This window comes from Crocodylus siamensis, chromosome 1 (genome assembly GCF_052110815.1).
Source record: "Crocodylus siamensis isolate JL-2025a chromosome 1, ASM5211081v1, whole genome shotgun sequence".
Taxonomy (NCBI): domain Eukaryota; kingdom Metazoa; phylum Chordata; order Crocodylia; family Crocodylidae; genus Crocodylus; species Crocodylus siamensis.
In genome coordinates, this window is record NC_143395.1 from 399,620,569 (window position 1) to 399,638,414 (window position 17,846).

The window sequence follows — 17,846 nt, forward strand, 5'->3', positions numbered from 1 at the left end:
TCCCTTCTTAGGAAGACGGAGGCATGATCTAGTACAGGGTTGCCCAACAACCTGTGGCATGCACAGCGCAAGCAGCCTCTGTGTGGGGTACATGGCAGATCAGGGAGGGACCAGGCAGCACCATGGCAGATAGTGCGGATGGCAGAAATCAAAAGAGCAGATCATGCAGGGGCACAGGGCAGACAGCAGAAAGCAAAGAAGCAGATCGGGCAGGAGAAGGAGGTTGAAGTGGCACTCAAGGCATGTATGGTACTTAATTTGTGGCCTACCTACAGAAAAGGCTGGCCCCACTGCTCTACTGTGTTGTTCACTCTTGTCCAACAAGCACCTTTCACAGATGGTAAATTTACTCAAATCAAGAAGGAACTTAGACTGCTATGTGCTTTAATGAACCCATAACTAAACCCAGCTGCCCCAGGAGAGGTTTTCAAAGGCACAGATGCTGACTCTCATGGAAGGTTGGTGAGCGTTTAAATATCTCCCGTAGCACTTCACTTTGTTATCTGCTAGAAGCTGTAAAGGTAAGCAAGCAAGGGTTGGGTCAGTATTTGTATAGGTAACTTTCCAAGAAAACTCTGATGCTACAGGGAGCTGTACTGATATAGTGCATTATTTCTTTTGTATCAGAACTAGAGTTAAGGCCCCAGAATGGTTTTACGTGGCATTTTGCTGTCTTTCAGCTGACAGACAAAACTAAAGTCTTGACCTTCTATGTCTTTAAAGACAGCATTGTATTTCTGGGCAAGAGTTGAGCTGCTAACTATAGCAGTCTAGTCAATTACTTGGGTAATTGACTCCTGCTTTCCTATATTTCCTGTGTAATTTCAGTTGTTTCCTTTAGCTTTTTCAACCTGTCTTAATTGAAAATGAAAGATATACAGCAGAAGGTCATTACTGCTGTGAGGGTATCCAAGGACTTACCAGACTTACATGCCGGTGACCTGGATACAGCTGACTGGCTAAAGAGACAATTATGAATATCTCAATTTTATTTTCAATGTTGTGATATTTTTATGTAGCCAGAACTTTTTCTATGTCTTATCTTCTCTTTATCTTGTGGACTTTTATAACATATGAATTGACATAACCTGATACACTTTTCTATCCCACTTTGCATTTGATTGAAAAAAAACCCTGTCCTAATATAAAGTTGCTTTGCCAGAAATAGTTGCCATGTTTCATCCCAGAGGTATTATTTGCGTTTTCTAATAGGTAAAATGTTCTCTCAATGTATACTAATATGAGTTCCATCCTTTCTGATAATTCATTACCTACTTCACAAGTACTTTGTGAGATTTAGCAAACTAATTTCTCTAAAACATTCTGAGCTCTTCAACCGAAAAGTGCTGCAGAATTACAAAACATAAAGAACACCAGATCCTGGATAGTACTAAATTACTGTTATACCAGTGTCATTTTTCTTAATTTGTCAGGGCATTAAGAGTTGTGTTAGTAATCTCATTCATAATGATTCACAGCAGTATAACACAAGGATTTCTTTTGAAAAAAGTCACTTTTATTTTGTTAAAACCATACAGTTCTAGGAACAAAGTCACGCTCCATAAGTCATGCCCAGATAAGGATAATCGTAAACAACAGTTAATTTACAGGGGAATGAATCTGCAAAAATTGCTCAGTGCTTTTGGTAAATCCACTATAGCCAGCTTGGACATGCAGAATAATAAAATGGCCAGTAGGACTAGGGGCCGGGTTTAGCAGTGTTAAACTAATTCTAATAATATTGCTGTGTACCAGGCCATATCCACTGGGGAGGCAACCCCATTTAATGTAAGGGTAGGTCTGTGCTGCCATCAGGAGTCGTGAGTGCAGCATGGGTAGGCAGCTAGCCTGCTATCCTAATCTAGTTAGCTCGAGTAACAATCACTGGGAAGACATGGCAGCATAGACCTCCACACAGAATGTCCATAGCTATACTGGGAGTTTACCCAAGCTGAAGCCCCCATATCATCATGTCTTCACTGCTTTCATTACCTGAGCCACCTGGATTACATCTATTTTGGATAGACATATATGTGGTTCAATCTGACTGCACTGTAGAAGTACCTTGAAGGAGGAAACACAAAGGGGGAAAATACATTACAGCCAAACAAGGGGTCAACTTTTTGTTTGAAATAACTTCTAGTGAATGTTATGCTTGCAGAATCAGTAATGGGAGATGGGGAGATGTACATCTGTTGAAACTAATGTCCTTAACACCTCCCACATTTCATCCATATAAACTGACAGTTTTCATGTAGAGGAATAATATTAAAAGGATCATTGAAATAATTTGATAAGAACCATTTTCTTTTGATGAATGTATAAACTGCATCAATTTTTCTGATGCTAGGGAAAAATTCAGTGCTGCTCGCTAGACGGACAAATGAAGAGTCCTCCATTTCTCCATCAGCTTTGTTAATGGCGGTAAGCCTGCAGCATGCTGGTATGTTTGGCAGGCAAGCCCTGGGTGCCAAGTTAAAGAGGAAGCTAGCAATGGGAACCAGGGCAGCACTCAGACAGGGGTAGGGATTAGCCTGGGAGTTGGATCAGTGCTAGCTTAAGGCTTTGGCCCCATGAGAGCTGCAGTGGGAGACGTGGCCGAATTTAGCTGTGTCACATCCTGGTGGCAACAAGATTCAGCAGCCCTGGGCAATGGTGGTGGCTGATTATCAGGGATCCTGGTTTTCTCTGATTAAAAAAAATCCCCAATTTTCAGTTTAAAAAAAACATACCCCAAATCCACATTTTTCCATAATTAAAGTGAAACACTGCTATATATGTATGTGGTGTTTCATTTTAATCACTTAATTAATTCCATTTGTTTTATTATTAGAGTGACACTGTCTCATGCTTTGGGCTTAAGTTGTGGCATGCTTGCCAAAAAGGTTGGTCACCACTGAACCAGGTGAACTGCCTTATTGCTCTACCAAGATGGTAGTATCCTGTCTGGGACAGACCGCCTCTAGAGGAACGAGGATGCATTGTTCTCCAAGCCCAGTTCATCCCATGGCCTCTCTCTGCTGCTGAGCGTGCCTACACAGTTATCTAATGAGAACGCATGTTCCCTGGGAGCCGACCTGAGAGACAGTGATGTGTTCCACAGAGACCAAACGGCTGACAACTTTCAGGCCCTAGTAAGCTGGGCTGGATTTGAACCAGTCAGTTTGTTTATCCGATTGCTAGAACCTAAGGCCTGGGTCAGTGCCAGGCCCTCATGCAACTGCCCAAGGCACTGGTAAGCTTGGAGAAAGAATCAGCAGAAGAAAAGGCCGATGCAGGCACCACGGCAATCAGAGCTCCTTCCCCCTAGCACCTGGCCAAGGGGAGGAGAAGTCTGAGCTGAGAGGACCTCCAGTTTAGTGGGCAGGCAGTGCCCCATCTCCATATTTTTGTTTGTCTTTCTTTTAGTTTCCCTGTGTATTTTAGAGCCTGGCAGTCTTCAATAGAGGTCTGGGTTGAATTGATTTGTGACACCCCCTTAAAGCCTTTGCCATTTCCCTGATTCAGTAAGTGGCCCTCCTATGATGAACTTCTGTGCCATGCCAGGGCATTTCTAGTGAGGTCAGGGAGAGCAGGGACTATGTCTCTGGGGGGAGTAGGATAGAAGCAAAGGAAATGGCTAAACATGGGGGAGTAGGATAGAAGCAAAGGAAATGGCTAAACATGGGGGAGTAGGATAGAAGCAAAGCAAACAGGTATTTCCTGTAGACAGAAGGAGGGGAGGCCAGAGCCGTGATAATGAGACATCCAGATCCTCAGGGGCTTGACTGCAGAGTTCTCTTGGCATCAAGCAACTAATGCTCCACATCATATACCATTGTGGCAATTACAATCATACAAGCATGATTGTATCAGGTGGACTGCCTTGCAGCTCCTGTCCCTGCAGGGGCCTCCTCAGCCCTGGGCCTTTTGTACCTGTGGGTTTGGCAGCACTGTCTGCATCAGCCTTGCTAACTTGGTGTAAGCTGCCAACTCCCAAAATCTGCTGGAGCGATGTTGTGCAGCATTTCCAGCTTGACTGAAGTAACTTTCCCTACCAACCTCAAGAGCCCACATGTGGGCTGGGCTCCTCAGATAAGGGGTACTTCCACATGAATGTAACGCAAGAGAGATACACCGTCTTGGTAGGTGGCATCCAACTTTCTTACAGCCAGATTCTCCCACCCTTGCTAAGGCTGTTCATACCTTATTCTGCAGGCAGCCTCACTGTAAACAATGGGGATCCCAGCAAAGTGAGGTATTGTTCAGTATTAATTAGGGTAGCAAAATCTTTCCCATTTCCTAAATCTGTCCCATCTTCCAGGATTTTTCAGAGGAGCCAGCACTGTGTACTTCAAAGTATTTTGAAGACTTTCAACTCTAATTAGAGGCAATTACAGGCTTTGACTGTGCTAGAGGGTGTGATCCAAAGACTCTGATTCACTTCACAAGGCTTTGGATCATACCTCTACTGAATAAAGTCTTGTTTGGTTGCAGTGGTAAGCAAAAAGTGCAGTTAGGAGGGAGTGGTAATTATCCTTTCACCAAGCAGGGGAACTGGCAACTCTGATTTTCTTTTATTGAGGGTTTGTCTACACAGCATTACAGTGTTGTGTAGAGATACCTGAGCTGACGCAGAACATGCTAGCTGGGGTACCAGAAGCAGTATAGTGACACAAGTGCAGAGCTCTGCCCAGACTATTTAGCCCAGCCAAGATGTAAACTCTATTAGCCCGGGCAGAGAGCCATGCTAACATGGCCATAACTGCTGCCACTACCGAGTAAGCTCATGCTGAGCTAGCTGCGGTATCTCTGCATTGCTCTGTATAGGCATACTTAGACATACATACCATCTCAGTGTTCATAAAAAGGTACAGATTGAGAGCAACAAGCTAAACTTGCTGGAGCAAATTCTGCCTTATTATCCCAATGAAACCAATGATGCAACTAAAGGCAGAATTCAGTCCCATGGTTTTTCTTCTTGAGTCAATAACCTACATGTAAGGTTATTAACAACATAGCCTCCTTCCCTCCTCCTGGTTTTAGAAAGGCCTTTGCAAATGTAATGTTTCCCTTATCTCCCCTCACCACCAGGCCCATGGTTCTGCTGAGTCCTGGCATCACTGCCAGTAAACAACCATCAGCATTTTCTTATCTTAGTAGTGATGAAATATCTTGGTACCACATTCAGAGTGTGTCTCACGGCAGTCACTGGATATGTCACCCCAGTCAAAAACCTGAACACTTTACAATAAGCGGTACTTAATGTGCCATGGCATCCCCTTTTGGAGTTACATGGCCAGCCCCACCCCCATTACACCCATTTGGTTCATTATTATTAATATCACTACAATAAATACCCAAAAAGATTTGACAGCATTTGGCCACATATGGTAAAGCATTGCCCAACTCTTCTTTCATCGTGCATCTTCACAGTTCTGGTTTCTCTCCCTATCAGTCATCAGAAGAGACCTTAGGGATAATCCTTTTGACTATGTGAGTAGCCAGAGAAGTAGAACCACTCAAGAGGGCAGCTGTCGCATCAATGATCAATGAGAAAGTGCTGCCAATTCCAACAGCAATGTCTTTGATGACAACAGGAATGGCACCGAGCGTATAATAGGGAAAAGAAGCAATATGGAGGAAAAGCCTAACAGGGATGCTCAGAATTCTGCAGGTGAGGCTCACTATGTGATAGACTATCTGAGCAAAGCCCTTGATGATGTTGGCTGCAACCTGACCCATATCTCTGGGAATATTCAGCAGCACCAGACTGATTTCTTTCACGTAGGCCATTGCTCCATTCCATAGGCTGGAGAATCCTCCCACTATGATGTTGCTGAACTGCTTGACAACATACCACAGAAAATAAAAAGTGTATCTCACCACCTCCCTAACAATGGAGAAAACAATTCGCAAAAGCTTGGTGAAAGGGAGAGCAATGAGGCCAGCAACTCTTTTTAGCAGGCTTCCTTCTCCCCGCTCCTCTTCAGCTGTCTGGTCTGGACCAGGTGTGCTGGCTGAGTAGCCAAAAGTAGTCACAGTTGGCAATATTGGCTCTGTGGACTGGAGCTGGTTTATAGTTTGCAATACAGCCTCCATTTTCCCCTGGCTTTGCTTTCCTTCCCCACAGTTGCTCATAAACAAATTAACTTCTGTTGGAAACTGCTTCTCCAGTTCTCCTATAGCTAGCTCTTCCATGTGACTTTCATCGCTCATTTGTCTCACTAACCCCACAGACCACATCTCTGGAGCACTGCAGCATGCTGCCAGCCAGAGAAGTTGTGGGACCGACATCTTGTCTTTAACTCTGACTTTGGAAGGAACAGAGCCTGCAATAAGATACAGGCTATCTTTATTTTCACAGTGTGGGGCCAAAGCTTGCTCTATTATAGTCTTGACATCCCTATGCCAGTTTTTGCTTGCAGCTGGGGTCATGGGGACTGCATTCGTTAGTGTGTAGGTAGCTATCTGGAAATCATCTTCATTGAGGGAACTGGGGTTTAGCTGCCCTCTCTCATAACCAGAGTCTGCATAGTCTGAAGCTAGGGCTTGGTTTGCTCCAAGGTTGTTCACTGAGCCACCAATATCAGCTTCATGCTTCATTTCATCCAAGTCACTTTCAGCATCATCTATCTGAAATACAAGAGAGAGAAGTTACAGCTTGTCTTGCTGCATTGTCTCATGTTATATTCAGAATAGTTGTGGAAGTGCAGTCACAGCTAATCACAGCTCCATGGATAAGATTAATGCAGTTTTTCTTTTCCATTTTCCCTGTGGCATTTCAAAGTAAAAGTGGTTAGACCTGTTAGACTAACCAATTTAGGGCCAGAAAAAAACATTACCATGGTCCAACCTTCTGCACAACACAGGCATAATAATTGCTACCATATTAATTCCTACCATAATAATTCCAGCATTAGGAAAGCTGAGTTGAGGCGTTCCTGCCTGGAGCCTTACATGTAGCTGAGAACAGATCTGCACAGGGGTAAGCATAAGGTAGGGCAGAGAGTCAGGGGGTTAATGAGCAATGTGAGGATCAACTCACAGGATGGAGCAGGATGGAAGATGTGGTCTGTCTTAGGAGCCTGCATCTCTATCTGCTCATCAGTTATGCCTTCTTGATATTTTCTATGTCTTTCCTTCAGAGGTACAAGGAGCAGAGGCTAAACTTTGCACTGAATCACAGTCAGCAGCCTTCTTGATCCTATGTTTTCATACTGAGATGGATGTATTTGGGCATGATGTTTATGTCAGTTTGTGGTGTTAGCCCCTCATACACATTTCATTTGGGTGTCTATCACTGCTTAAACGTTTAATTTAGTTAAGCTCTAAGAATTTCATGTAAGAGTATCGACATTGCCAGGCTGGAACAGATCCATGGTCTGTCTAGCCTGGGATCCAGAAGTGGCTAACACCAAGTCCTTCAGTGCAGAATACAAGAAACCCTGTGAAAGGAGGTATAAGGTACTCTGAACCCAGGGAAGGTCTCAGGCTTATTCCTAAACTTTGAATTAGAAGTGTGAAGTAGTATATCCCTTCCCAACTGGAGGTTATCTTTGACTACTTCAACTGACTATTCTGGTGTCACCTGAGCAGGTGAAACTGGCATGTCTCCAACAAGTGACCAAGGCAAAACACCCAAGTAATTTGGTCCCTTTGCACTTGTGGTTGAGGGAAAGATTGAAAGCTCCTCCATTGTACCCTCAGTTGCTCCAAGGTCTGTGAAAAGGAATGTGCCAGGCATGCATGGTCATACATGCCAGGATGAACTTGGGCTGAGGGGACACAGAGAGACTAGTCAGGCTACTGTAATAAAGACAGAGAGCCCACCACTTGACCCCACTCAAGTCATTATCCGGCACTTGCAAGATGAAGTAGCAGCTCTGTTGCTGAAATTGGGTGCACCCCATCGACTAAAAAGGGAAGAAAGAGCTGCACCACTTTGGGACTCCAAGTGGAAATCATCCAGGCTGGGGTACAATAGACTGGTCATTTATGACAACTGGAGAAAGGATGGCCAACTCTTGAGTCTGTAGAAATATCCCCAGTGCGTATCTGGTACATCAGCGACTCACTGCTACTGGGAAGTCAAGGCCGGGAAATGAAAATAGGCTGCATTAATGGAGCCAACTGAGACCCACATTATAAACTGCTCTGCTAGCACCATACTGGAAACCTTGCTTCAAACTAGCTTCCCACTTGGTTTACCAGGACCCACCACCCTTGTGCCAATAGTTATCAATGGGGTATCAGGCAAAGCCTTGCTGCATAATGGCTCACAGGTAACATTGATTTATTCCTCCTCCTGTAAGAAGCATTTACAGCAACAGAAGCTACTCCCAGTGGGGAACATAACCTTGCAGGGGATAGGAAGTCACTCATCCAGATAGAGGGTATATGGAAGTGACCATAGAGTTTCTACAGCATGGGAAAAGGTCACCCCAGAGCACAAATACGCTGGCCTGGAGCCAGTGTGCATTGAGTAAAGGATAGACCTTGCTCCCTGATATGCTCCAAGAACCACTGAAAGATCCCTAGGGCGATTATGGAGGAGCCTGGTCCGAGTACAGCCGGGAGAAGATTGACTTCCCCACAGAGGAGACCTAAAATGGAGAGAAAAATTGACAGCTGCTACTGAACTTGACCAGAGTTGTTCTTAAAAAGCTGTTGCAAGTTAGTGTGGTGAGCGTGCCTGTGGAGCGGTGAAAGAGCTGGGACAGCTTGGGCTGTGCACAAGGTGAAGATTCTTGCCCTGAGGGTCCTTGTGGAACTGTTTGGAGTTGGGGTTTAAAAGTTGCCTGTTAAAAGGGGTGATTTTGTATTTGGTTTCCATTATGGGTTACAGTTTACCATTCTGCTGCCTATGGGTGTAAATAAATCATACTTGTTTGAACCCTCCTGTTAAAGTGTGGTACTGTTGCAGAAACTAAGTCACCACTGCAACATACCTGCACCCCCTCCTGAGAGGGGTTATGCTTGTTAACAGATAGCCACATATTTCTTCCTTGATTCTTGGCTAAATTCTTTAGCTCTGTGACTTCCTGTGGCAGTAAGTTCCACAGTCTAACTGCAAGCTGGGTGCAAAAAGGATGTCCTTTTCTCAGTTTTGAATTTTCCACCTTTCACTCTGATAATATGGCCCAGCAGTCCTTAGCCTGCCTTCTCCACACCATCCGTATTTTACATATTTTTATCATGTTCCCTCTTACTCAGTGTCAGTAAGGTACACAACACCTATCTCTTCCATCTTTCTTTATGTACATTTTCCATGCTCTCAGTCACTCCTTCGCCATTTTCAGAGCCTCTGCTAATTTTATAATACCCTTCTGGAGAGGAGTTGAACCCAGTACTGCGCACACTGTTCCAGATAAAGCCATACCACACCATGACAGCTTAATATTTTCTGTATTTTTCTTCATCCCATTTGTCAGCGGGTCCACGCAGAGTACCCCCCCCGCCCCCCGAGCCTCTTGATTCTCGCCTGCCACGACTTGGATCTTAATAGAAATAGGGAGGAAGGGGGTGTTATTTGGGGAAGTACCCACGGAAAGTACCATGCTGGATCGGGTATAATGCAGGTGCTTTTATTCAGCTCTTTTCTTTCTATTATTTACAGGACCCCACTTTGGAGGAGAAAGCAGTCTGATAGACCGATCTCAGGGATCCCCCCCAGGTCTCCTGGCTGGTCCTGGTCTACTAATACAAACAGGTAAGTACTGTGCAAAGTCCCGGTATCCGCCGCTAATTATGTCATTAGCGACACCTTTAGCATTCTCTTGCCACATCTTTCCTGGATTGGGGCCAGCCGCCCTGACCCCCTTCTCTTTGGGTGCAGGGTGCCAGATCACTGCCTCCTCAGGGTCCAGTCTTGTCTGAATCCTAGCCCACTTATCTCAATCAACTGAAGAAACCAAAAAGAAAAAAAGAAGTTTTCCTTTGTTCTGCTCCCGCCGGGAGCTTCCTGCGGTTAATTATCCTGTTAGTGGCTTGATACAACCACTGCCTGCGTCTTTCTCTGGCAGCCACTCAAAGTCAAGGCGAGGTCTGTGTTCTGGGATCCCTCTTCCCAGATCCTCCTCTCTGGTGAGTCTCTCTTGCAGTTCCCCTCTCTCTCTCTTTCTCTGTGGTGCCCAAAGGCAATTTCTCCTTTGCCTTCTCTCCCTCTTATCCTTCGCGTCTGGCCTCATTGGTTCTCCGTGGGCAGGGCCCACCTGCTCCCCCCGAGTTGTAATTATCTTCAGCTGTCCATATCCCTCTAGTAACAGGGTCTCAGTCAGGGCCGTGTTACACCACTCTTTGTGCATCCTAACAACCTGCTTGCTTTGACTATAGCTATGGTCTTGGACAGGCGTCTTCATTGACTTGTGTACAGTGATATCTGCCTGGGTAGAATTTTATATATGTGTGGAAAGATAAAACACTAAGTTCACCATGTTTGATTACCTAACAGTGACTGCATCTTATGTAGAGCATGTGGCATGTGGATTTTAAGCAAGCAAAACCCCACAACAACATATCAAATAACTGGGCATCTATATGCCCATCTTCCCATAAGCTATCTATAGTGTAATTGCAACTTCAGGATTTTGCATGTGGAAACAGGGTAATTTTCAAACAATGCAGGCTCCAGTTAAGGAGGCCTTGTGAAAAGTTGTCCATATGTTCATCTAACAGAAGCAGGCAAAGTGTGGAACAGGTGGCAACACCAAGGACTCTTTCCTTACCATCTCCCACTATTGTAAGTTTGGTATCCTACCTCTCTAGTTTGCACTGCAACAAGTTCTTGTCCTGTAAGTGCTCTTAGATTTCATAGACATTAGGGCTGGAAGGGACCTCGGGAGATCATCGAGTCCAGCCCCCTGCCCAAAGGGCAGGAAGTCAGCTGGGGTCATAGGATCCCAGCAAGATAAGCATCCAATTTACTCTTGAAAGTGTTCAATGTAGGTGCTTGAACCACCTCCTGGCAGACTGTTCCAGACCTTGGGGGCTTGGACAGTAAAGAAATTCTTCCTTATGTCCAGCCTGAAACGGTCTTGCAGGAGTTTGTGACCGTTTGACCCCGTCATCCCTCGGGGTGCTCTGGTGAACAGACGTTCCCCTAGATCCTGGTGGTCACCCCTGATAAACTTAAAGGTGGCCATCAGATCACCCCTGAGCCTGCGCTTTTCCAGGCTAAAGAGTCCCATGGCTCTCAGCCTGTCATCGTAAGATCTGTTTTCCTGACCTCTGATAATGCGCGTGGCTCTCCTCTGGACTCTCTCAAGCTTCTCCACATCCTTTTTGAATTGTGGAGCCCAAAACTGGACGCAGTACTCCAGCTGCGGCCTCACCAAGGCCGAGTACAAGGGGAGAATAACGTCCCAGGATTTGCTCGAGAAGCATCTATGGATGCACGCCAGCATTTTGGTCGCTTTACTAGCCGCAGCATCCCATTGGAGGCTCATGTTCATCTTGTGGTCAATGATGACCCCCAAGTCCTTTTCTTCTGTAGCGTTAACCAACATAGCGCTGCCAAGCCTATAAGGGTGCTGCAGGTTTTTCCTCCCAAGGTGGAGAACCTTGCATTTTTTGGTGTTAAACACCATCAGGTTCTCGTCTGCCCATTTGCTGAGCTTGTCCGGGTCAGCCTGGATCACCTGCCTATCTTCTGGCGTGGATGCTTTGCCCCAAAGTTTGGTGTCATCGGTGAACTTGGCCAGTCCACTCCTAACTCCAATGTCCACATCGTTAATGAAGATGTTGAACAGTATGGGTCCCAGGACAGAGCCTTGAGGGACCCCACTGGTTACAGGGCACCATGATGAGTGACTGCCATCAATCACAACCCTCTGGGTCTGACCACGAAGCCAATTTCCCAGCCAGCGGATAGTGGTGGAGCCAAGGCCACAACTAGGCAGTTTGGCCAAGAGGTGATCATGGGATACCAGATCAAAAGCTTTTTTGAAGTCAAGATATATGACATCAATCTCTTCTCCCTTGTCCAGGTGATAGGTCACCCGGTCATCTCCACCTTCCCAGCTGTCCTTAACACAGCCCCCATAGACTGACTCCAATATCATTTCAAGCTTAGGTAGAAGTTATCTTTAACTCTACGCTGCTGCAGAACCCTCTGCAGTCAATATAAAGCTGCACTTGTTGAGTGCTGATACCCATACCCAGAGCTGACCCCACGGGTGGTGGGGGAGGAGGGCCAGGGCATATCAGCCTGTGTGGGGCCTGTGCAGGGTGGGTTGCAAGCAACCAGAGTGCAAAGTCGGTGGCATGCAGTGGTCGGGCGGTGTGGTGGCACCCTTGGCATGTGCCAATGGCTCTGTCTGCGGGACCTGTACAGCACTGACTGCTGGGCTCCCCAAAGTGCAGGGCCCAGGACTGCTGCCCTGATTTGCCCCCCGCCACAAGGGACAGCTCTGCCCATACCTATCTTATGTGCCTGGCATCACATCCCATAGTGTCAGAGTGCTTCTCAGTCATTAGTCTTTATCTTTACAACAACCCTGTGGGTGTCTTGTTACCCAGAGAGGCAAGCAAAAGAAAGCAAGAGTATAGCACAGGCAGGGAACAGTGCGTTGGACACTGGGCTTTAGGGCAGGCAATGCTGCTCAGGAGAGGGCCAGAGTCCAAGGCAGGCTTCCACCAACCAGGGAAAAACCTATGCTGCTCTGCGTGTGCACTGCACAGTTATGCCAAGTGAGTTGGAGTCAAACTAGTTCGGTTCTGCCTTCAAAGCTAGGGACAGACATTACACATAAATCAATTTAAGTGATCAAAAACTGGTTTAAGCCTGTAACAGAACGTAAGTCCAGTGCACATAAACCAGTTTCAAAATGGTTGAAACTGGTTTAAGGTAAACCTGGTTGAATGTAGTATATCAAACTGAACTGATTTGCGTCAAAACGGTTTATGCAATGTCTGTCCTGGACCCCTTCCTGGTTTAAGTTAAACCAGAGTTTCCCAGCATCCCAGCATGCTTTGCAGCCCTGGGCTGGGCTCTGCACCAGATAACAAGCTGGCCCTGCCTCTCTTCTCCTAGGATGAGGCTCTGACCATTAGACCACCTTTCCTGTTAAACCTTGGTAAAAATGCTGCATAGTTGCACCTCACCCAGCCAGCCAGTCATGGACAATACTGGTATTCATTTTATTTTGCATCCTGTTAGAACCTCTCTGCAGCTTTTGGCAAATATTTCTCATGTACACATTCCAGAAGTAGACATTATATGCAAGGTAAGACAAGTGCACTTGCAAGTTACATCGTGCTCTATTGTGAAATAGCATTCGCTAGCCCTTAGTCACTCCACAGAGCATAATGAAGTTGTGCAATTTTTCACTATGCCAATATGTTTGTGTGTGTGTCAACTCATGTGAACATGCATATGCATGTCAGCACAAAACACACCTGACAGTATGCATGTACACCTAACTGTTATTCTCAGCATATTGGACTTTGCAGATCTCAGTCACGATGTTATTCAGAGGAAAACTGATGGCATTATTTTCTTGGATGTGCTACATGGCAGTATATAGTGCAAACATTCCCTTAAAGCAAATGATTTGACTTGACTTTGATATGAACAATTTATAACAGATACAATATCTCATCATTATTCATCTTGGCTTCCTCCCTTGCAGATTTCATGCAGCTGATTGCTTTGCTTGTGCTTGTTTATTGCTGGTAGGAGAGGTGGGATTGAGGAAAATGGAGTCTCCTGTATTGTGTTCCTAAGAACTGATTTCTCACAGGTTTATGCACTCGAATGTCACAGGCATTTTTCTTCACTCCCTGTTATCTGATTTCTGTACAGATATTAAACAGCTGTATCTTCCACCACAAGGCTGCTGTATCTCAGTGGTTGTTGAAAGGGATTCCTTTGGTATGGTAGTTGTGAAGTGGGACACAGCCTGTGATCTTGTACTTAAAGCCCCTACTGTAATGCAAATGGACATGGGATGAAACAAGGTTGAGTTCTGTCTGTTGTGCATTGGACTTAGCAACTTAGCATTCTTGCAACTCTGTCCCTCTGTGGGCAAGTTAGCATATTTTGGTGGCCTCTTGTGTTAGGTATTGTACTTGTGGTAAATGGACATGACACATAGTAAATGACAGGGTCTACCCCAAAGATCCTGCAATCAGAAACACAAGATCTATAGTGGTCATGAAACAGCCAGGCATAGCACAGGATCTCTAAAATATCCAGATACTTTAGTATAGAGTAGCTGCAAGCACAATTCATCCCATGACTAACAGGTAAGTGCTTAAATAAAAAGTACCATGAGAATTGCTTCTGGCCTATAGGGCACAGTACGGTGATCCCTACTGAGGCACAGCTCTGACTGATGTCAATGATCAATGTGGTCTGCATTAAAAAAATGATTTTCTGTACATAAAGCTTTTTTTTCCTGGAAATTCCTGCTCTTTGATTAGGCTGCATGCTGGTTGCAGGATGTTGGTGGCGTTTTCTATATCAAGGACTAATATTCGTGTTCAAAGGGGACAGTCATTTCAATCAGGACATTAAATTCTTTTAGGGAATGTATTGAGGCTGAAAACTCAGAACAAAGAAGCACAAGCAAGAAGAGTATCATTTAAATGCAGGCAAAGCTGTCTTGTTAGAGCAATTGCAAAGTGGGTTTTTATCTAGGACATTTCCCAGGAGATTGGCCCAGGGAAGGGGAATCCGAGCCTCTCAGTTCATCACTCATCAAAGTGAGCCAGGGCTCTATGGGGCTGGATTCTGATCTCCCAGACACTGATGTAAATCCTGAACAATTCCATGGCAGCTAATGACACAACACTGGCACAAAGCCACAGCAACTACGAGTGGAGTGCAGTGAATCAGTCTCGGACCGTTCAGTGCACAGTGCTGAGGGATGCAGTGGTTTCTTCACTGCAGCACTTGCTCGGAAATCTGCAGTCATGGCTGGTAAAATAAGAGGGGCCAAGGGGGAAGCACTAGAGAAAGTGACCTGATTTTTGAAGCAGGAAATCTAAAGATTGTGACAAGGAAATTTTAGCAGCTGAGAAGGAGAGAGAGCAGTGGGTGCTCAGGAAGCTAGGCCACTGGGGCTTCTTATAAGGAAGGGGTTGGTCAGTGAATAAACTTGATTGAGAGAGCCCTTGCTGCTGACTGGAGGTGTAAGAGGGCTTGGCAGTTGGGTGGAGTATCAGATAGGAAGGGCTTTTCAATGGGACATGTGGGAGGCTCTGGCACCTGAAAGATGGGCCTTTGGCTCCAATGGGAGCTGTAGGAGGGTTTGTCACAGGGAGAGTGACAGTGTGGGTGGGTCTGGGAACACTAGACGCTGTCTGACAGAGGGGCTCAGCCACTGGCAAGGGCCCCCTCCCTTGTGCAGAGCTACCTAGGTGATGCAGGTGGCAGATGTTCCTTTGCTGAAGTCCTTGATTAAAAAGGACCTATTAAAAATTCATAACAGTCCTTCAGCTGAGTAACTGTAAAGCCTTTAGAAAGCCCTTGCTCTATTCTAAATAGCAAACAACCACCTACAATAGGCATCTGTGCAAATGAAAGAAATGACAGATGAATGGGCGTCTGATAGAGCGAGAAATTAAAACCCCAGCAGTGGCAGTGAGGAAGTATGGGTTCGTGGCTAAGCCTGGGCTTCAGTATATCTGCAGTCACTTCCAGCTCTCCCTGTGTGACCTTGGCTCAGCCATGTCATTCCCTCCCTGTGTCTCAGTACACCACCCATGTACTGAGAATAACAGTAAATGTCTTTGTCTCTTTAGAGTATAATTCTTTTCCTATATGCATGTACAGCACCTTGCACAATAGAGCCTCAGTCTCAGAAGCCTCTAGGTGTTCCTGTCATACAAATAATATGCATCATTACTGAGGGTAAACAATGCCAGTGCTGGCTACATACATGCGTCACCAAGTCTTCCCTATACTTACTCCTTACATAACCCTGACTACAGTAAATATTAAAGTGTCTTTAGCCCTCTGAGGCAATGAGGCAGTTAAGGATGACCCCTGTGCTATAACAACATCAGGAGATCAGCTTAACTTCAAGGCAAGCATCAGTATAGACAAGAGTGACTGACAACTCACCAACCATTTTTTAGACTAAATTCCTGACTTGCCTGAAAACCTTCATATTGCTGGACTGGATAAGCCACCACTCTCTCCAGCCACACTGTATCTACAGCAGACATGCCACAGCCTCAACTGTGTGAACCGCAGATGCCTGTTTTATTCCAGTGTAGTAGAGCTAAAGCCCTCTCTTATCAGCTGCAGAATCGCATTGGCGACAAAACAAACTTAACCCTGTGACCAAAATTTTTAACCCTTTTACCCCTTTCTCAGGGCTTGATTTCACAGATGACTCCATGCAGAGTACTAGTTAGACAGAAGGACAGACAGAAAAGGGCAAGGAGTCATGTGTCTGTCCACCACCCAGCACATGAATAAGAACTATTTTTAATAAATGAATATCCAAAAGGATTTTTCAGCTCCGTTGCCTCTGCAGAATCCCAACCCTCACAGCACAGAGTAACTTAACCCTTAGCCCTCAGGCCCCTTGAGAATCTTTGCTTTGCCATCATTTGAAAAGCTGACTTACCTGTGGCTCCACCAACCAGCTCTCTTCTCTACTTTGGGCTGGTTTTGTGTATTTAAAAGCGGAATAGAGAGGGGTTTTGTCTTCCGTGCTGTAAAGCGTTGCAAAGCGAGGCTCTTTATTGTACCGCTGACAGATTTTCACATGGAAAGGCTCGGTAAATCCTTCTGGGGGGGTTTCTCCGTAAAAGAATCCATTGCATTCAGCAAAGCCAGCTTCATCTACTCTGACAACCCTGCCCTGGGAAAAGCCTGGGAAAGCCAAGAGGCAAAGGAAAAATAAAATTGATGTCTTCATGGTCTCCTCCCTTGAATTGTCTCTCATTGCTAGATATGGAGAAGGACCTGTGCTCCGGGTACATCCAGCAATGAAGCCAGCAAGCGACTGGAATCCGGGTGTAGCATACAAGGGAGATGAAATATGATCCCTTCAGGGAGTGAATGCGTTTTGCATGCAGCACACTGTGAAATGTGATGTGCGCAGCTCAGTGCTGACACACACTGCAGATACAAACCAGCACTCCAATAGCTCAGGAATCATCAGGACCAGTGTGGAGGAGCAAGGGACGCTGCCGCAGCTTTTAGGTTCCAGTTGCTGGCTATTGCCAAGTGAGCAGGCTGGATCCTTGCTTAGAACCACAGGGTGCATGGAGGGGACTGCATTGCAGCAGAGTCCTCAGGAGGAATTTCGGCTGACTCATCCAGAGTTCTTACTGGGGCTCTGAATGGGTTGTATACTGACGTGCTAACCCATGGGGAGCTTGGGACATGCCCAATCCAGCCACAGACCAGCCTGTGTGTCCAAAGGAAGGGTGCTGGCATTATGCTGGGTCTTCTGTTCTTTGCCCCTTTTTGGGTGGTGCTGCTAGCCATGCAGGGTATGCATCTCCCCAGCTGTGTTGGGGTTGACTCTAATAGGGCAACACAAAAAACGGTGACATGTAACCCACTCTCCTTAAGGACTTGCATTGCATGAACCATACACACTGGCCTTATAGCTCCTGGCTCAGATTTCTTTCAAGCAAGCATGTAGGCTTATGGGAGCTACAGGCACTCAGTGCTCTCTGAGCATCCAGCCTCCTGCAAGGCATGCAGTTTGGATTCACCAGAATGAAAACAGTTATAATCGTGACCCCTTATGAACATTTGGGCCAAATCTATATAATGGACAAAATGTAATTAATGGAAAAATGAATTGGAATGAAAGTCATTCCCTACATTTTATAGTCTACACAGGTGTTATCTGTCCTATTGGGATCTTAGCTTGGTTTTCTCCTTCTCCAGCTAAAGG

At 45.7% G+C, this 17,846-nt stretch overlaps 1 protein-coding gene across 1 annotated transcript; it reads right to left on the reverse strand.

Annotated features, from left to right (window-relative positions):
* Positions 1 to 1,504: 1,504 nt before the first annotated feature.
* On the reverse strand, positions 1,505 to 17,190 carry ENDOD1 (endonuclease domain containing 1). Its single transcript, XM_090030409.1, has 2 exons — positions 16,560 to 17,190; positions 1,505 to 6,615 (listed from the first exon to the last, which is right to left on the reverse strand). Exons 1-2 carry the CDS (start codon positions 16,878 to 16,880, stop codon positions 5,434 to 5,436), a joined length of 1,503 nt encoding a protein of 500 aa, XP_089886535.1. The 5' UTR covers positions 16,881 to 17,190; the 3' UTR covers positions 1,505 to 5,433.
* Positions 17,191 to 17,846: the final 656 nt, after the last annotated feature.